The sequence below is a fragment of the Drosophila kikkawai genome, chromosome 2R, assembly GCF_030179895.1.
Source record: "Drosophila kikkawai strain 14028-0561.14 chromosome 2R, DkikHiC1v2, whole genome shotgun sequence".
Classification (NCBI taxonomy): domain Eukaryota; kingdom Metazoa; phylum Arthropoda; class Insecta; order Diptera; family Drosophilidae; genus Drosophila; species Drosophila kikkawai.
Window position 1 is genome coordinate 15,557,781 of NC_091729.1, and position 19,403 is coordinate 15,577,183.

Sequence of the window (19,403 nt, forward strand, 5' to 3'; positions counted from 1 at the left end):
GGGTGAATTCTTTAAAGTTATTTGCCTTTGCTTGTAATTTAATTATTTTATTTTATTTTAATTATAACTAAATAAATTGCATTCCGTTTTAAAACAAATGTACCGAAATAGTATGGTCTGTTAGTATTTTTTCAAACTAACTTCGTGCATGGTATATTTCTCCATTCCCGCCACGGTCACATTGTTACAATTTTAGCAATAAACAAACGAAACGCAAATGCTGGCTAAACTGGAATTTTAATTGAACTAATAGGTCACGGATCAGAAAGGACGCACACGGGACGATTGGGCAAGTGCCAAGATGTTGGGCAAGTGCTGCATGGGGGCGCTTTGGCCCCTGGCGATGCTGGTCGCCTTTTCCACTGCCTACAAAAATGGTGAGTGTTTTCAGAGGGGTGGTCTAGGAATTCCCCAATTCTTATTATTCACTCCCTCGTTCCAGTTCGCCTGCAGGACAGCATGTGCTCGGACAAGCTCTTTTACACACTGTCCAAGCCGTTCAGGGGCGACCCCACAGTGCGGCTGGAGTTCGACGACGACTCCGGGGCGATCATAACGCAGGCGTGGAACCTGACACTGCCCCACGGACATGCGGCCAACAAGATCAAGTACGACTGCCAGTTCCGTGTGCTGACCAACGAGCGGCCGCCGCGCGGCATTTACACCATTATTACGCGGCTCAAGTTCCGGCGCGATCCCGTGTCGAAGCAGTGCATCGACTACATCCAGTTTAGCAGCGGCAATCGCTCGCCCAGCGAGCGCATCTGCACGGACATCGCCATCGATGGGCCGGCCGGGCGGCTGATCTTCGATCAGCGCGATCGCGAGGTCAACGTTCACATCTTCATTGATCGATCGCGGCACATCCTGGGCGATCCGCTTGAGCTGCGGATGGTGCTGACCGCCCACTCCGAGTGCCAGTTCAACGGCGACTTCCTGTGCGATCCCAAGGATCCCTACTCGTGCATCTCGCGTCACTTTGTGCGGGACAACATCACCAACTGCCTGTACCCGTGCCGTGACGAGGGCACCTGCTTCCATGACGCCATCGTGGCGGAGGAGATAGACACGGCCAATGTGGCTATCTCGGCGCTGACGTCGCTCATCTTCACCATGCTGGGCGTGGGCTTTTGCGTGTGGATCTGCTGGAAGTACTGGAACTGCATTACGGTGCAGCAGCGGGCGCATGAGGCTTCCGCCGCCCGCTTCAACCAGCGCCGGGCCAGGGTGAGTATAGATCTGATAACTATCTAAACTTACAAACTAATTTCTACCCTCGCTCGCAGTCGGATGTGCCTACCATAGAGCTGCCAACGGCCGCTCAGTACGATGATGGCGTGCTGCACGAGCACGATCTCCAGCAGCAGCAGCAACCAGCGACGCCCAAGGATCTGCCGCCCAGCTACGAGTCACTGTTCCCGGACAGATAAGGATCCGTGGCTCCGGCTTTGATTCCGCTTTGTGCCAGATCAGCAAGTCCTTGGCATCGCACACTTGTTGTATTAGTCCTATTAGGTAATTGTATCTCTATATCTGAACAGATCAGCATTCCGTGTAAATATGTTAGGACTGATTTATTGTTTTGTGATTAGCGTTAGCGATCGATCCAGAGGCACCTTTGTCAATGTGTTCACTTGGAACCGAAACCCCAAAGTACATTGTATATATTTAAGTCTTACATTCCGCAACAGTTCGTATTGTCTCAGTATCTATGAGCATCTCTCCAAGAATACTCCCTTGAGAATCTCTACACAGGTTTACAGTTTTACTATTGTATATATTTAAGTTTTATGTTCCGTCACACACTTAGCAACTGTATTTGTAACTGTTGAAGCCGCCTTTTGGCGAAGCAAATTGTTTAATCACTGATGAAATCTCACTGATATTACCGAAACTCTATGGAAATTATATCAATTATTTACCTAAGCAACAATTATTTATAAGCCACAATGTACTCGTCTCTGTATTAGCTAGCATAAATATTCCAAGGGTCAGTAATGACGTCGCAAAGGCCAGCATTCCACATAGTTGTACCTGTTTCTGTCTACTGCATAGATGTATGTATGTTACGTATTTGTACGCCTAGAGCAAAAAAAAAAAAAAACACGCGCTTGTAGATGTCCTTGTTGTGTGCCGGCCGAAAGTGTCAATTGTTTAACCCATAATGAGATTGTAATAACTAGGCGCACGCGCTCGCGAGATTATGTATATGTACGAACTACAGTATTTACCCCAAAATATGCAACTGAAAGCGGGCACGATTGTGGCCAGTGTAGGTCTTAAGCCAATTAACTCATATGTATACACACGCAACTCACTCAAATACGTATTATAAACTGATAAATAAACCAACTAAATCCCAAGCCGAGCGTGTCCAAAGTGCGGGAGGGAATCACCATGCCCCGGCACCCTCCGCTGATCATCATCATCATCCCCTCCCTGGGTGGGTGCTTGGGGTTTGGGGCTTTCATCACATGGTGACACACTTCGTGAATCAGCACGTGCCTTATCCGAAAAGCGAAAACCTGTCGAGCTGGCAAGCTTTGGTTTCATCTCACCACAAATCGACGCTTTGGTCACGACTAGGTGGCCACTGTCAGTGCGTCATCCGTGGCCTAATCAATTTCTTTCCCGGCTTACGTCATTAACTGAGAGAGCTTCCTCCTTCCCTCCTTCGCATAGATGATTGCTGTACGCAGAGCGGCACGTGTTGGGGTCACCTGGTACGTTGACTCTAGGCAATTGACCAAACTGGTTATTGCCATCGGGTATCTCTGCGAGACAATTTGCCGGCCAATCCGTGCCCCCGTTCAATGTCGGCCCACCGCAATTGTCCAATTGCCTTGGTTGGAGTCGCAGTTAGCGAATCAATTAGCGAATGTGCGAGTGCGGCGGCCCTCTTGGCAACCGGTAGCGCAGATCTACGGATTCGCAGATCTCTGGGTATATATGTATATAACGCCCAGGTGCCAATTTTAACACGCACACAAAAGAGCCAACGCCAGACAATGCTCTATCCATCAAGTTCAGGGTCACAAGCATCAAATGGCCAATCGCCGATCACTCCGCCGCTAATAATCAACACTCGGCCTTAATTAGAGTCAAACACCCCCTGATAAGAGAAGTCTTTGGTTTTAGTCTAGGTGTACTTGCTGGCCAAAACAATCCATCATTTCGTAGGGGAAAACACCTGGGTATCCTAGAAATTTCACTCGATCTTCGTCTGACACCTAGATGTTGTCAAATCGCGAAATTCGTGCTGCGAATTAGCACCCGCGTGTGGGGCGTGTAGGTGTGAGTTCGACCGAACGATCACGCCCAAAAATAAACCCTAAGCAGAACGACTTTTCTGAGACACTTTTGCAGAAGAGGAGCTGCCTCCGAAAGTTGTTTTTAAAGCAAACAATAACGGTAACCAAGGATCTGAGCTTGGGTATATGGTGGGGTTTATGTTTAGACCGATATGTGTGAGATATATATATAAAATCAAAGTGAGAATGTTTGTAATTTCAAGAAGATACATAAAATCACATCATCCACTGCGCAAAAGAGGTCGTAAATTCTATAATCATATCAAAATTTGTCTTATCTTTAAAGTATTACGCAGACATTATCAATAAGATACCGTTACCATCTCAAAATTTTATGGTTTATGTAATATTGAATCATCTAGAAGCCTATTTTTTGATTATTTTTCTGAGGAGTATCTAATATTTATTTTATAAAAATAGTTGATATTTTGTGAGATCTTATAATATTATTTGTGGTTCTTTTATTTTGACTATTTCTGATAGCTCATAAACAGGTTTTGGATTTTTTTTTATGTGCGCTAATATTTCATAATAATATTTGCTTGAGTTATCTGCCTCTAAAAATGGAACTTTATATTGTATCCTATATTCTGGGTGTGTGTAAGGTAACCACAAAAACCGCAGGTTGAGAACCAAACCCACTTCCAATCATTAATCGAAATCTCCGTTGGCGACATTTGCACCTCTGTCTCCACATAGCCATTGTTTGATGTTTTGGCCAGCAATTAGATACGGCGCTCTAACCAATCTCAAGCCAACAACCAACTGTAGGAATTACTTTCTCGCCCAGCGTTCGGTTGTGCGAGATCGCGTGACTCATACGCAGTGGTGGCCACACAAAGAAACTACACTCGGCAACAACCAGCAAGCAGCTAACCAGCAAGAGCAGCTCCGGCTCCGGCTAAAAGTTGTGGGCAAATCAAGCCGCTCGCTCAGTCTGCGATACACAGTCGACGCTGAAAGATCGATTCGGCGGACAGTCCGCATCCAAGTCCAAGCCCAAACCATTTCCATATTCAATATATACCCCGCAACGAGTCAGTCGCCCGGTGAAATTCTCAGTGCAGTGAACGATTTATGGAAATATATTGATTGCAATTCAAGCAGACAAGTGTGTGAATTAAAAGCAAATAACAAACAACAGTCGATGCTACCTGAACGTACACCCCAAACACCTATTGCCATGGAATACAGACAGACAATGCTGCTAATTATGATAGGTGAGTCTCCGAGCCGACAGTCAGGCCTTCTCTGGATATAATGTGCATCAAGTCATATATATAATATAAACACAATAAGCACGCTTCGGTATATGTTAATTATGTGAACGTTTGCTTCGCCAAGCCCTTGTTGATTGGTCTTCATTATGCCATGAATAAACATCATCAGCGCAATTCATTGAATGAGATTTACTAAAGAACTTATAGTATATAAATACCAGGAAAAATAACAAAACTTTGATTGTTAAAATATTCACTGGAATAATTCATATTTAAATTAAAATCTGTGGGATTATCAATCATTTCAAACTGGAAGTTTTCTATTTAATGGATTTAAAAGTCTGAAAAACAACTCTGATATATCCTATATAGCCTAGAAGCCCCCTGACAATACTTATCAGTTCCAATCTGAATACCTATAATAACCTTAAATGTTTGTTTGAGGAACCTCAAGACGTCAAGACCATATCATCATCATCTTGGGCCTTCATCTCAGCCATCGTAAACCAGTTAATGATGTCTTTACGAGGCCCGTCATCTGCTAATCCCCAGAGTAGATAAGATCTCCTTACCGGCAGCCCATGTGATCACGTTATAAATATCATCCAAGCGAATCAAAGTCAAAGCCCCTGGTCGTCGTCGTTCGGGTGACATTTCAGGGGGCCTGCGACTGGCTATTTTGCCATTTTCCCGCAATTTATGGAAACTGGTTTATACTCAAGTAGTGTATGGCTAATGAATAATGACGCGATTAAATGGGGGCGCTCTACTCCCTACGACTTACGGATAATGGCTGTAAATCACGGAAATTCCCAGAATTCGGCTTTCTCAGCCGGTTCAAGGCGAATGGAGTTCGTTTATCTGTAACTTCAATATATAACAAGAAAGGAAGCTAACTTCGGCACGCCGAAGTTTGTATACCCTTGCAGATTGGTTTCGATGTTTATATTATAGATTTAAATGCTGAAAACACTCACAAAACAGAGTTTCATTACATTTTACCTATACTTATTATGTTTACAGTTTGACAGTTACAGTTTTACATTCCCAGCTTTACATATTTTATACATTTACCGATCGCTTCTATGGCAGCTATATGATAAATTTGTCCGATTTTTATGAAATTTATACCATAATTCTAGAACAATAAAAAAAGCTTATATCTCAGAGTAGATAAACATACGTTGAAAAACAACGAAACTATAATTTTTTTCCTATTTATTTCTCGACCGTTCCTATGGCAGCTATATCATATAGTCGTCCGATTTTGATAAAATTTTTACAAATATTCTGAAATAATATAGAATGGCCATATCTAAAAAATGGTGCAAAAATGTTGAGAAACAGCAAAGTTCTAATTTTTTTTTCTACAAATATATCGAACATTTGTATGGCAGCTATATGATATAGTCGTCCGATCCGGCCCGTTCCGACATATATAGCAGTGGGAGCATATAGAAGACTATATGCAAAGTTTCATTCAGATAGCTTTAAAACTGAGGGACTAGTTTGCGTAGAAACAGACAGACAGACAGACGGACAGACGGACAGACGGACAGACGGACAGACGGACAGACAGACAGACGGACAGACGGACATGGCTAGATCGACTCGGCTGTTGATGCTGATCAAGAATATATATTCTTTATAGGGTCGGAAACGTCTCCTTCACTGCGTTGCAAACTTCTGACTGAAATTATAATACCCTGCAAGGGTATAATAAATATGTCGAGCACATGGCGGGTACATGACTGCCTATTCCCACTCCCATTTCCACTTGCTCGGTTTGCACAGGTGTCACCGCACCACACACCATTCGCAACGCTGCTGTTCAGCAATAACTGCTGACGTTGACTCCAGCACGTTTTGCCATTAGGAGCTAATTAGAATTTAATTGCTAATATTTTGTTGCTGCCCCGCTTGTGGTTTCGCTGGGTGCTTTCCGCCTTATCAGTTACCAGTTGACACTCTATAAATAACCAAACACCCGCACAAAATTATCCACCGAAAGGTTAACTGTTAACCAACTAACGCTCCTTTAAGAACACACACCCATTATTTATATAGGCTTGGGGTGGTGTTATTTTTAGAAGCCCATATATCAAGTTTCATAAGCTTGCAGATCTAGAACAGGGTCGTCATGATTTTTTTGCTTGTAATTGTATGGCAACATTTTCAGATAAGCCCGAAGATGTCTCCTCCGGGTTTTATCAGCATGGAAAATATTTTGTTTAGACTGACAGAAAGATTCCCTCATGACTTTGTCGCAAGACTCTAGAATGGAAATAATTTGTGATAAAATTAGCACAAATATTCCATTCATCTGACTTGTTTTGCTAGTGGAGTTTCCACCTGACTTTTTAGCTAATCTTGTGCTTAGATGACGCGGGTTTCATTACGGATTTATGATGATAATTAAAAAAGCTTTTAAATTAGTTTAAAGTCCCTTTTGATTACCCCCGACTTACTATATTATTCACCAGACTTTCCTATCTGCTAAACTATTATTTTTTTTTTTGACTAGACAGCGGGGCGTATGAGTGATCCATATTCCCAGGCTATAATCAGTTGCGCAACTTTCCCCTGGGACTGCCCAATCAAAAAAAAAAAAAAAGGTTACTGTGGGAATGACCAGCTGTAGCATCCCCTACCTAGGTCAACAATGTTGATTGTGCCTCCCCAAATTTCATCACAATCGTTGTGAAATTGATAGAAGGAGAGACTCAACTCATTGCGACGACAATCAAATAATTATTGACAGGCGACAGGCGGTAAAGATATTTTTGGCCTGAGTAATGATGGGGTGCCGTGTGCCGTTATGGCTCCCGCTCCCAACCGACAATCTATCAATCCATCCAACCATTCCGTGGACGCACCCTTAATGGCGGTATTGTGTTCTGCCGCCAAAGAAGTGTGCAAACAGTTGTCAACACCCATCGCTGGGTCTTTTAATTGAGATAGGGAGGTGGAGACAGAACGCAACTTTTTTATTGCCAGCAGCTTAGCGGGCGTTTATGGTGTTTATGTTTATGTGTTATGTTATTTCCTGGCCACGTCAAAAAATATTTTGCAAGCAGGTGGAAAGATAGAGCTGAAATCAGCTTAGCACCTACCCCACTGGATTTAGATCTGGTGGGATATTCTCCAGTCAAATCAGGGCTATAGATAACCCTCCAAAAATTACAAACACCTCAGACACTGGGTCGTCACTGGGGCGGGTTGCCTCCCCTTATCAAGTCAAGTGGCTAAAGCCGTAAACTTAACCGCCGATTATTAAGTGATCCATTGCTAAGGAGGAACGCCCCGCTGACAGGGGCTATATATAGACACGCTTATCAGTCGGGTTGAGGATGGTGATGATGATGTTGGATGGACTCTCTCCCTTACCTGCAAGAAAATCTAGGCGTTCGCACGCCGCTGAATGGGCGCGATAAGCTATCATCTATCTATCAGTGAGCTCACCACCACTCCGTCTTGCTTTTTCTGATATCGCCACTAATGCCCCTCTTCCGCTCCGCTCCGCTCCTCGCCATGGTCTGCCCTTCGATTCAATTTGATTCGATGCGGTTTGGTTTGGTTCGGCCTGGGCATTCTACTCCATTTCAGTGCTCATCGCCTGCCCGAGCAGTGCACACGGTCAGTCCTATCTGTTCAGCCTGGAGAACGTCCTCAACGAGTCCTCGCGCCAGCTGCCCCGCAACCTTACGTCTGCCAACGGAACCACCGAGGTGGACCTGTTTCCTGAGAACATCGGGAACAATACACGGATTATTGTCTACAAGAACAGTAAGTATTTGTGAGAGAACTGATATAAAAGTCTGGGAAATTTAAATAATAATAGGATGAAGTTGTAAAGGATAAAAAAAGTGAAGTGAAAAGAAGTAGATAACGTGTAATAATAAATAATAATTCATTAATATAAATGAACTTGAGAAGTATTAATTTACAAATATTGAGAGTTAAAAGTCTTACTTAAATCTGAGAGATCTAGATAATCTGTAGGAGCATGAGCAAATTAAATATAAAAGCTATAGTAATAAATATATTTTTGTGCAATAAATTGTTTACTTTATTAACCGACTTCTAAGAGCATCAAAGTAAGCAATCTATAAATCTTTCGTGTAAAAAAAATCCGCGTTATCCCAGAGCAATCTAGAAGAGTTCTGAAGCTATTGTCAACAGCATCGCTATGAGTATCTCGGCTGTACGACAATTCTATAATAGAGAGAGGCAAAATAATACAATTTCGTAAATTATATAGACGATTTTGATTCCATTTATAAGCCAGTAAGGAATATCTTTAAGGTAACAATATTTGTTTTTATTTCTCTTCATCTACTCAAGCCATCAAAGCCCAATTTCCGCTATCTTATCAAGACAAAATAAATAAATTGACATGTTCTTATATTGATAAGCTATCTGACGGCATTTAAATATGCTTTTATTTTTAAAGCCCTTTAAATTTTATTACAAAAATATATATATATTTCTTGCTATCTGCACACAAATCCCTCTTTACTAATGTAAGATCAAAAAGGCTTTACTGCTATTACACGAGTTCGGTTTCATAACACTTGTCCAACCGTCCGTCCACTGGTAATATCTGGAACCCTTGGAACCGACAATCAATCAACACAACAATTTCTATTTAATTGTGGTGCCCACAACTGGGGTTAGCCCCTATCAACTGTACAGTTGGCCATTAGCGTAGGCATTAGCGTAGTTCGATGACGAGACAGTAACGCGAATCGCGTTTCGTCATAAAGTTTATGGCCCAGACACAGAATTCGTGACTACAGGCACAGCCAATCAGCAATCAGCCATCATTTCTGTGATAGGCTGATCCCACAGAAAAAAAGAACTCTTGGGATGAAAAAAAAGAACGTGCTTTTGTTTCTGGTGAAATACTTGGGGTTTTCTATAAAGTTCTAGGGAATATTTTTCTACGAAGATGCTTTATTTTTATTGGGAACTGTTGCTAAGATCAATATTTAATATTTTGGTTTATTTATTCTAATGAAATATAAAGCTCTAGTTTGGAAATGTTACGTTTAGTCTAGGAATCTCTAGATTTTATTAGTCTTAATTGAGACATAAAACTGGTGTAGTCTAGGATGGGCTCTATTATTTCTAATAAATACTAAATAATCTTTATTTTAATCTTAATTTCAGCTGTCGTCGAGTCGTCCAACGACCTATCCCAGACAGCGATGGATGTGATAACAATTGTGTGGTATGTGGCCACCTTCTTGGCCCTCGCCGCCTTCTTCATGCTGATGGCCTGTTCGGATCGCCGGTGCCGTGACATGCGACGCCGTCCCACTGGAGGTCAGTCCACGGAGGGATTAAGGGCACCACCCACACCCTCACCCTCGTACAGTGAATTCGCACCGCCCAGCTATGATACAGTGATCAAAATGCAGCATGCGGCCAAGACAAGCGTGTTCGTGATACCCTTTAATAATAAGGGTATCAGTGAAGTGGAAGCCACGCCAGCGTCTCCACAGCCACCGCCACTATCTGCCAGTCCATTGCCACCTTCCATAACCTGCAATGTGTTCACCGTTAATGAACTGCAGAAGTCGGCCAACTAACCGATAAGCAGCAGGTGAATCGCCGTGAATCCAATCTGTGATATTTGCTGTTTATGGCAATGGGCCAAGTACGAGTATTAGCCGTCTTAAGATCCCCCCACAAAAGACTGACAACGAATGATAAAATGCCAGTTCAACTGAAAATAGATGAATAAGTAATTAAATATAGAAATGTTAAAGAAAGTGACTCACTTGAAATGTTTGTTTTGATTTTCTAAGAACTTGGCTTTCGAATATTTATAGGGCTTACTGGGGGATATTCCAAGTTGAGGGTGAACTTATCTGGCAACGCTGCTAAGCAATAAGCTTTTGCTTGGCCATATCTGATGCCAAAACCGAATTGGAGAAGCTTTTGTAGGGAAAGCTTTGGGGAAAACTTTACTGATAAGCGCCGAGTTGAGTTCAGGGGAATTTTAAGCGTTAAGGGGACTCCCACTTGAGGCCTTTAATCTTTGCTTGGTTAATCTGTGGATCTATGGAGGTGAATTGCGTTCGGAGTGTCAGTTTAATAGTCCCTTTGTTTATCCTGATAATTTAAAGGTTTGTTTAATCACCTCTCAGAAAGGAAGAACATATTAAATAAGCAACAATAAATACAAAATAAATAAAAAAATAAATACAAGAATAAATACTGAGGTAATACAAAAAAAAAACACATACCTCTCCACACCCAATGCCATTTATCGTCTCAGGGTCAGGCATTTACTTAATTCATTGATGGTTTCCATTTAATTTCTTAGCCAGCCGGCACAGTTGTTGTTTAGATCGCATTGAAGGTAACATCTGCTGGCAGTTCCAAACAAAACAAACCAGAATGTACTTTCTGGGGCACAGCCAGCATGCCGCACACGGCGTATGCGTAATATTTCACATATTGTTTATTTTGCAAACATCAAAAATGTTTTCGAAAATTACACAAACAAAACGCCTGAGATGATAAGAGACGCGAGCGGGGGTCTGAAGATCGGGATCGGTGGGCGGGTGTGTGCCAAACCAGATCGGATTGCAGTAAAATCACGTTACGCCCCGCTCAATGCGGTTCATTTGATGCAGAGACCATCTCGTTTTGTTCTTGCTGCTGGCTCTCCTTGTACTGGTTGCTCTTGCCCGCCGCCGATGGTCGCTGATTGGCGCCTTGTTGCCCGAGTTGAACGCTTGATTGTGGGTCCATTCATTAAACGATCTTCACTACACTGCGAGGAATTCATGTTCTGGAAAGATCGATTGTAGAGTTCTATAGTGGATCACTAGAAAAGAAAATAGAGAGGATTTTGAACACGGAAAATGTAGGAAAATGCTGTGTAATTAATATTTTACAATATATTATAGATTTATTTCTCAATTCGTTTAATCTATACGTATATATGTACATATGTATGTAGATAATTAATAACTTAAATAAAAAATTATTAAGGAGAGGGATTATAGATAAATATAAAATAAAATAGAAAAATAAACATAAATAAATAAAAATAAAACAAAATAAAATAAGTAAGTAATAAGGTTTATTTGTCCTGAACAAAATCAAACAAAAAAATATATCAGCAATTTTTTTATTAGCCATTTTTCTCCTGTGCAGGCAAAGCAATCAAAATCATCTGCCCCACATGGTCCATAAATTAATAATCGTTATTTACTCGCTTACGATTTGTTTCGAGTGTAGTAATTTTTCTAAGCTCTCTCACGCTCTTCAATTGAACTGAACTTCCTCTTTCACTTCCTCCTCTTGGCTTTAGCTCTCTCTCTCTCTCTCTCTCCCGCTCTTGCTCTCCAGTTGTGCAAAACCGCATGCTCTCGCCCTCTCTGTCCGCCTCCTGCGATCCCTCTCCGTCTCTGGCGCTATAAGTAAGTATTTTTCGTTGAAAAGCATCTGCAGCGTAATTAGCTGGGATCAGTTGAACGCTAACCGTGCCATCGAGTGGAAGTGGAAGTGGATTATTGACCAGAGAGTGCCGAGACTAGATCACAGTGTGATAGCTACTGAATTGAACTGATTTAAAGAATACTGAGAAATATCAAACTGCAGGAAACTGAATTACTTTTAAGGCACATCACGTATACGCCCTGTCACCCACCTTGAAAATGTCGCTGAGAAAGAGCTTCCTGGGCTGCCTTCTGGTTGTCACCGCATTGATGATGCTTCACCACGTCCATGCCGATGCCGACACGAATGAATTGGATAGCCTAGATACGTACAGTAAGTGATTGATTCTTGTGGAGTTTAATCAGTATCGAAACAATCATCATTTATCCGTTACTCAAACCTCCAGTGCTCCAAGGCGTAACGGTGTATCCCCATGATCGACAGTGTGTCATGGTCGGCGGATTGTGCGTGAAGAGCGAAGACTGCTTGGAGCCCACCACAAAGCGGGGCCTGTGCCCCACCAGTGCCGCCTACGGTGTGGAGTGCTGCTATGAACGTGAGTATATGCCGGCGCCCAGTGTCTGTTGTACCCTGCTTAAAACCCGTAAAAAAAAACCCCATCAGTCCGACCCAAGTCCATGTCGTTCACCTAAGCCTCCACACCCAACCCCTATTATTGGTATACCCAAATCCCTTACTAATCCTGAACCTTGATCCATTATGTTTGTCCCGCCGCCTTCGAAAAAACACCAAACGACAAACGTCATCCCGTTGCTTCTCGTTGCAGTGCCGGTAAGACCAGCGCCCTGTCAACAGCACGGAGGAGTATGCATGAGCTCTTGCAACAAGAGGCTCCTTCGACCCGGTAACGACTGCAAGAATGGCCAAGCCTGCTGTCTCCTGTTAGTGTAATACTTACGCATATGTAGAAGCAAACACACCACACATACACACCCCATGCACAGGAAAAGAAAACATTCATTCAAAACTAAAATGTGACCAAATCACTTTTTTGTCTTGCAAAATTTAATTTATTAATTAATTTTGATCATAAGAAAAGCTAAATAAACATAAATTCAATGGAATGTTCATGGAAATGTTTATGAAATTGTACTTAAACTATGATTGGTTTAAAATAATTTCAGAAGCTGTTTGACTAAGTATCAAATAATATTATATATTTTATTATACGAGTCACACAATAGGGTTTTAACCATAATTTAAACATTGTTTAGGCAAGACTTGTTGAATTATCTTATATATATGTATTTTGTAGATTAATTCAAAACGGCGTTTTGATTTAAAATAAAGGCGTGAACTTTTCCTGAATAAATACAAACAAATAAATATAAAATCTATTTGTTATTACAAGTTGATCTGATAAGCTATATTATTTTACTTTTGTGCAGGCTAAGTAATCAAAATAATAAATTAATAATCTCCATTTACTTGCTAACGATTTGTTTCGAGTGTTGTGAAAAAAGCGCCGCTACTGATTGAGGCGGATGGACCAAGGCGATCGGAGGAGTTGGCCAATTTTCTAAACTCTCTCACGCTCTTTAATTAAACCAAACTTCCTCTAGCACTTCCTCCTCCAAGCACTTTGTATCTCGGTCTTGCTCTCCAGTTGTGCAAATTTGCACGCTTCCCCCTCTCTGTTCGCCTCTTGCGCTCCCTCTCCGTCTCTGGCGCTATAAGTAAGTATTTTTCGTTGAAAAGCATCTGCAGCGTAATTAGCTGGGATCAGTTGAACGCTAACCGTGCCATCGAGTGGAAGTGGTATATTGACCAGAGAGTGCCGAGACTTGATCACAGTGTGATAGCCACTGAATTGAACTGCAGGAAACTGAATTACTTTTAAGGATCATCACGTATACGCCCTGTCGCCCACATTAAAAATGTCGCTGAGAAAGAGCTTCCTGGGCTGCCTGCTGGTGGCCACCGCACTGATAATGCTCCACCACGTCCATGCTGACTCTGACAGTAAGTGATCAATCTTACCGGATTTTAATCAGAATCGACATTACTATGTGGTCAAAATCGACCTTTTCCAAAAAAAAATCATCACAAAACAAATAGGTAAAGCTTATGAAAAGAACGAAATGTGATATGCTTAGAACTAATGTTTAATGGAAAATATTCTGTGTTGATTTTTCTAAAGTGTTTTCAATCTTGATTATAATTTTAATTTTTAATTTTTTCAATTGTGCCTAATGGGTGGATAGCACACGTCTTGAATGTTTTTCAATTTAATTTAACTGATGAAGAATACTGACTAGCTAGAAGAATTTAAGACCACAAAGTACTGTATACACTATTGTATAGTCCGACCCAAGTAAGTCCACGGACTTGGACCTAAGCCGCTACCTCTAACTAAGCCTGACACCCAACCCTCTATTATTGGTATACCGAAATGTATCACTGACTAATTCTGAATCTTGATGCATCCCGTTGCAGTGCCGAGCAGCCTAAAGCCCTGTGAAAGGTATGGGGGAGTGTGCATGCACTATTGCGAGAAGAAAATCCAACGCCCCAGTTCCGACTGCAAGAATGAGAAATTATGCTGTGTGGTGATGTAGTTATACTTATGCAGATATAAAAGCAAACACACATAAGTTATGTGACATAACACATACACGCCATGCACAGAAAAGAAAACATCCATTTGGAAATAAAATGTGAGCAAATCATCTTGACATTTTAATTAGATGTGGTAAATTAACATAATTTTATATGCTTTAAATTTAAAAAAGTATATAGATTTCTTTTGAATTTTTCACCCTTTTGTCTAGCAAAATCCCCTCAGCTTATTATAAAATCACTGTAAATATTTCAACAACCATTCTTTCATCTTTCATAAAGTATGGGTAGGGGTCAACTGACTGTAAACTATATATTTACCATATATTTTAAATCAAAAGTGTTTGTTATCAGCGACATTTACCTGACAAGAATTTGCCATGTTGGATTAATTAAAAATTAATTGAAATTACATGTCGAGTATGGGATTTTAAGAGTAACGAAAACTTACTTTCTGGACATACATATGTCTACGAAAAATATTCGTTAAAAGGTCATTAGTTATTGTTTTTTAATGCTATCGTTAAAGATTAGTTTCCCTAATAAATACTAACAAATCAGTTACTTGCTAACGATTTGTTTCGAGTGCAGTGAAAGAGCGCCGCTGATGGCGGCGATCGGAGAAGTTGGCTATTTTTCTAAGCTCTCTCACGCTCTTTAATTGAACCGAACTTCCTCTTTCACTTCCTCCCCTCTCCCTCTTTCTTGCTCTCCAATTGTGCAAAACCGCACGCTCTCGCCCTCTCTGTCCGTCTCCGGCGCTCCCTCTCCGTCTTTGGCGCTATAAGTTAGTATTTTTCGTTGGAAAGCATCTGTAGCGTAATTGGGGGATTAGTAGTGTGATCAGTTGAACGCTAACCGTGCCATCGAGTGGAAGTGGATTATTGACCAGAAAGTGCCGAGACGTGATCACAGTGAACTGAAGAATACTGAGAAATATCGAACCGAAACGAACCGCAGCGAACCGAATTACTTTTAAGGCACATCACGTATACGCCCTGTCGTCCACCTTGAAAATGTCGCTGAGAAAGAGCTTCCTGGGCTGCCTTCTGGTGGCCACCGCACTGATAATGCTTCACCACGTCCATGCCGATGCCGACACGAATGAATTAGATAGCCGAGAAACGTACAGTAAGTGATTGATTCTTGTGGATTTTAATCAGTATCGAAATTAGTATGTGGTCAAAAGGTAATACCATTAGATTTAGATCTTCAAATGAATCCCTTCCGATCCCTAAAGCCCTACCTCATTGTAATCATCATTTATCCGTTCCTCAAACCCCCAGTGCTCCAAGGCGTAACGGTGTATCCCCATGATCGACAGTGTGTCATGGTCGGCGGACTGTGCGTGAAGAGCGAAGACTGCCTGGAGCCCACCACAAAGCGGGGCCTGTGCCCCACCAGTGCCGCCTACGGTGTGGAGTGCTGCTATGAACGTGAGTATATTCCGGCACCCAGTGTCTGTTGCATCCTGCCTAAAACCCGTAAAAAAACCCCATCAGTCCGACTCAAGTCCATGTCGTTCACCTAAGCCACTACCTCTAACTAAGCCTCACACCCAACCCCTATTATTGGTATACCGAAATATATCCCTTACTAATCCTGAACCCCGATCCAATATCCAAACACCAAACGTCATCCCGTTGCTTCCCGTTGCAGTGCCGGTAAGACCAGCGCCCTGTGAAACGCACTATGGAGCATGCATGAACAATTGCGACGAGAATCTCCGTAGACCCAGTACCGACTGCAAGAATGGCAAAGTCTGCTGTGTCCTGGTCTAGTTATACTTACGCATATATACACATACACCCCATGCACAGGAGAAAAATGGATTGCTTATGAAATTGTATTTAAACAATGATTGATTTCAAATAATTTCACAAGCAGTGAGACAAGTGTCTAGGTAGATTTAATACTCAAGATTTGTTGAATTACCTTAAAACTGCATTTCTAAAGTCGAATATTATATGATAACCTTCCCAAATTTTAGCTATTTAGGTAAAGGTGCTTTTTTCCTGTGCAGACACCAACAAAACACACACAAACGCGACACACACACCGTACATAAACATGTATTTATTAAACTATATGTATATTAATAATATTGTACGAATACTTTTGTATGTCAACTTAGGAGTCCCCATCACACACACATCAATCCACCCCCCAAAACAGAGTGAAATATTGAAAAGCTTCCAATAAATGCATTGTAAATATTTTCAACAAAAAGTCTCTCTGCTCTTATGTAAGTATGGGTATGGGTCAGCTGACCACTGGAAGTCTGGTCTGGTTATCAGCGGAAAGATGTGGCGTCACGTGCCCCTCTAAGTACAGTTCTGTGACCAGAAGGAGAAGCCGAATCGAGAAGAGGAAAGAAATCAAAAACAAATTTTAATTAAATGAGAAATCGGAGTGTATATATGTATATATGTAGACTATGATGAGCCAGCCGAAATCATGAGATGAAAACAAAGCTTATCGCTGCTCTCTCCCTGCGTATGGGGATTCAATGTCAAGTTCAGATCCCCACAAAAATCCAATTCGTTCTTTGGACTGCCTCTCTAGTTTTTTTTTTTCAAAAATATTATTCTTCTCTACTATATTGAGCGATGAGTTCCAAAAACAGTTTCAAACTAAAATAAACGACCTTGCGAACATATATCTTTCACATCGTCCATGCGCCATGTACTCTCCGATATTTGGTTATATATGTATGTATGTTTTGTACATTTATTGTTTGTATTTTTCAGTTATGCATGGGCTTTCATTGCTAATGTTTGGACGCCTATTCTGTCCATCTATTTATAGTCTATAGGGTCACTTCAGTTTAGTTTTAGTTCGTTTTCGGCCAGAGCAGTGCTCTTGAGTTGAATGAAACCGTATGCAAGGCGGCATTGAGGCATGAACATGTGTTTATAGGAAGATATATATGGGAATTATATCGAAATAAGGGCACATGCAGGCTTTGGATAGTTGGGGAAACTTTAGAACTTTTTCAGGAATGGGTGGAATACCATTAAAGATACAACCTCTAGGAGCCTTTTCTTTTAACGTTTCGAGATGTCTAGTATCTGTAAGTAATTCTGCCTTTTAATTGAAAAGATTATATAATCTTCAGCACATGAATAACCAGGAAAAAATTTTAGATATAAGAGTTACCCAAAATATATACCAATGTACATGTATTTTATTATCAAATATATAAAAATTGATAACAATAAAGGGTCTCCCACAAAACCTTGTTTAACGAGCTCTTTAAAATCCTTATTTAGCCAAAGAAACATGAAAAAATATATCAAATCATCAGTATCTTATCTTATAATCCAGTAATATCTTTAGGATCTATATATCTCGACCTTCGGCACTCGGAATTGCATCATTTTCGCTGCACTTTGAAGAATTCAGTGTCGTCGCCTGGCAATTAACCAATTCACTTAGCCCGCCAATGCCAGTGACAGTGAAAACACTGACCTTGTCTGGACATTATTTGCGATTTGTAACGGAATCATACTATATTTCCTATATATTATATGCGGCAATTGAGTGAAATCTCCTAACTGCGTCTTAGATTGCATAAGCGATGCAGTGATACCACCGTGAAATCGCTTGAACCCGAACCCCAAGTGTGTCGAGAGCGAGAGCTTGCCGTAATATTTTTAGTTATTTTTTATTTATTTTTAAGTTCAATTTTTTTTTTTTGTAGGAAAGTACCGGCGTTCCGTGAAGTTTATCAGGGCAGCTCATCAGCCATCGGGCATGTCACATAATAAATTATTTATGTGGGGTTTTTTTTTGTATATTTATTTTTTGCAATCGTATTTGTGTGTTTTGCTGTTTTCCACTTTTTGCATTTGTTTACGTTTTCGATTTCGTTTTTGCCAGCTAATGTCGATTTTTGTATTTATTTGCCTCGCATTTCCACCAAAGCGAAACTAATACTACTTTGTGTGTGTGTGTGTGTGTGTGGATTTTAAGGGGGGGTTTAATAAAGGCTTCCAAGGGGGTTTCTTTGTGGGGCTGGGGATAAGGCTCGGGTAACGCTCATATTTCATGTCATAGTTCGCACTCATTTTAAACTTGACATAAAGCTGTGTTGGCGCTTGCGTCTCATATCCTGCGGGCAGTGCAACGCAATTTGCATCTCCGTTCCATGCTCCTTTGCTCCTTTACCTCCTCGCCCCTTTGCCCTTTTAATATTTTGTGTCTTTTTCTTTTTTTTTTTAATTTTTTCCCATGTGGCAGTGTGGAGAGTATAAAAGAAAATGATTTTGTGGCATAAATTAACGCCGAGAGGCACACGGAACACTATTAAAAAATACGGATCCGCCAGAGCACACACACACACACACATACACGGCTTCGTCCTGGCTTCGGCCAAAAGGATGTGCTGGATGCGGCGGTGCAAGTCGATGGCTTATGGAAAAGTCAGTTCCTGGATCCTGCATATTCGTTGGCAGTTGCTCTTCATGTTTGTCAGAAGAAGGGGCCTTGACTCCACGTCCTCATGCAATTAATCCTTTTTCACAGCCCCCATCGCCGGCTCATCCTTTTGCCCGCAAAATGACTTTTTAAGTTAATTTCTTCCTGCGTTGAGAATCTTCAAGGAAAAATGAACGTTTTTACTTATACTTTCATATATGGGGAGGCCTTTGTTTTTTAACTTTTCACATAATCCATCCATGTATCCCCTGGCCGTCATTAAAAATGTCTGAAATAAAGGCATTTATTTTTCGAAGGCTTTAACGGTTAGCCATAAGCTTCAATTATTTGGTTAGCAGAGTGTTGTTTTTTTTTGTCAGGATCAACAGGTCGTGTTGTGCATTGTTTGCTGCCA

General features: G+C 41.2%; 4 protein-coding genes across 5 annotated transcripts; all 4 read left to right on the forward strand.

The window, feature by feature from the left end:
- Positions 1 to 163: 163 nt before the first annotated feature.
- Positions 164 to 2,363, forward strand: LOC108074754 (uncharacterized). Its single transcript, XM_017166930.3, has 3 exons — positions 164 to 377; positions 443 to 1,227; positions 1,287 to 2,363. Exons 1-3 carry the CDS (start codon positions 302 to 304, stop codon positions 1,428 to 1,430), a joined length of 1,005 nt encoding a protein of 334 aa, XP_017022419.1. The 5' UTR covers positions 164 to 301; the 3' UTR covers positions 1,431 to 2,363.
- Positions 2,364 to 4,237: 1,874 nt separating this feature from the next.
- LOC108074670 (uncharacterized) lies at positions 4,238 to 10,297 on the forward strand. Its single transcript, XM_017166789.3, has 3 exons — positions 4,238 to 4,531; positions 8,138 to 8,317; positions 9,704 to 10,297. The coding sequence occupies exons 1-3, from the start codon at positions 4,459 to 4,461 to the stop codon at positions 10,123 to 10,125; spliced, it is 675 nt and encodes a 224-aa protein (XP_017022278.1). The 5' UTR covers positions 4,238 to 4,458; the 3' UTR covers positions 10,126 to 10,297.
- A 1,717-nt stretch (positions 10,298 to 12,014) lies between these two features.
- Positions 12,015 to 14,693, forward strand: LOC108074762 (U-scoloptoxin(19)-Sm1a). The gene is made up of 4 exons (XM_017166937.3): positions 12,015 to 12,322; positions 12,396 to 12,545; positions 12,777 to 13,972; positions 14,447 to 14,693. The coding sequence occupies exons 1-3, from the start codon at positions 12,208 to 12,210 to the stop codon at positions 12,899 to 12,901; spliced, it is 390 nt and encodes a 129-aa protein (XP_017022426.1). The 5' UTR covers positions 12,015 to 12,207; the 3' UTR covers positions 12,902 to 13,972; positions 14,447 to 14,693.
- A 150-nt stretch (positions 14,694 to 14,843) lies between these two features.
- Positions 14,844 to 16,798, forward strand: LOC108074763 (U-scoloptoxin(19)-Sm1a-like). Of its 2 annotated transcripts, none has more exons than XM_017166941.3 (3): positions 14,844 to 15,700; positions 15,856 to 16,005; positions 16,072 to 16,798. In XM_017166941.3, the coding sequence occupies exons 1-3, from the start codon at positions 15,586 to 15,588 to the stop codon at positions 16,098 to 16,100; spliced, it is 294 nt and encodes a 97-aa protein (XP_017022430.1). In that variant the 5' UTR covers positions 14,844 to 15,585; the 3' UTR covers positions 16,101 to 16,798. The 2 variants fall into 2 exon arrangements, with proteins under 2 accessions (XP_017022430.1, XP_017022429.1); XM_017166940.3 differs by having other exon boundaries at positions 16,229 to 16,798.
- The last annotated feature ends 2,605 nt before the right edge of the window (positions 16,799 to 19,403 follow it).

What these genes read in the sequence shown, in the direction of transcription:
- LOC108074670 (XM_017166789.3), top strand. Translation starts at nt 4,459, where the DNA reads ATGCTACCTGAACGTACACCCCAAACACCTATTGCCATGGAATACAGA. An exon ending in AATGCTGCTAATTATGATAG is followed by an intron (nt 4,532 to 8,137) that starts GTGAGTCTCCGA and finishes ACTCCATTTCAG; the next exon opens with TGCTCATCGCCTGCCCGAGC. An exon ending in GATTATTGTCTACAAGAACA is followed by an intron (nt 8,318 to 9,703) that starts GTAAGTATTTGT and finishes TCTTAATTTCAG; the next exon opens with CTGTCGTCGAGTCGTCCAAC.
- LOC108074763 (XM_017166940.3), top strand. Translation starts at nt 15,586, where the DNA reads ATGTCGCTGAGAAAGAGCTTCCTGGGCTGCCTTCTGGTGGCCACCGCA. An exon ending in AGATAGCCGAGAAACGTACA is followed by an intron (nt 15,701 to 15,855) that starts GTAAGTGATTGA and finishes TCAAACCCCCAG; the next exon opens with TGCTCCAAGGCGTAACGGTG. An exon ending in TGTGGAGTGCTGCTATGAAC is followed by an intron (nt 16,006 to 16,228) that starts GTGAGTATATTC and finishes TTCCCGTTGCAG; the next exon opens with TGCCGGTAAGACCAGCGCCC.
- LOC108074754 (XM_017166930.3), top strand. Translation starts at nt 302, where the DNA reads ATGTTGGGCAAGTGCTGCATGGGGGCGCTTTGGCCCCTGGCGATGCTG. An exon ending in TTCCACTGCCTACAAAAATG is followed by an intron (nt 378 to 442) that starts GTGAGTGTTTTC and finishes CCCTCGTTCCAG; the next exon opens with TTCGCCTGCAGGACAGCATG. An exon ending in TCAACCAGCGCCGGGCCAGG is followed by an intron (nt 1,228 to 1,286) that starts GTGAGTATAGAT and finishes CCTCGCTCGCAG; the next exon opens with TCGGATGTGCCTACCATAGA.
- LOC108074762 (XM_017166937.3), top strand. Translation starts at nt 12,208, where the DNA reads ATGTCGCTGAGAAAGAGCTTCCTGGGCTGCCTTCTGGTTGTCACCGCA. An exon ending in GGATAGCCTAGATACGTACA is followed by an intron (nt 12,323 to 12,395) that starts GTAAGTGATTGA and finishes TCAAACCTCCAG; the next exon opens with TGCTCCAAGGCGTAACGGTG. An exon ending in TGTGGAGTGCTGCTATGAAC is followed by an intron (nt 12,546 to 12,776) that starts GTGAGTATATGC and finishes TTCTCGTTGCAG; the next exon opens with TGCCGGTAAGACCAGCGCCC.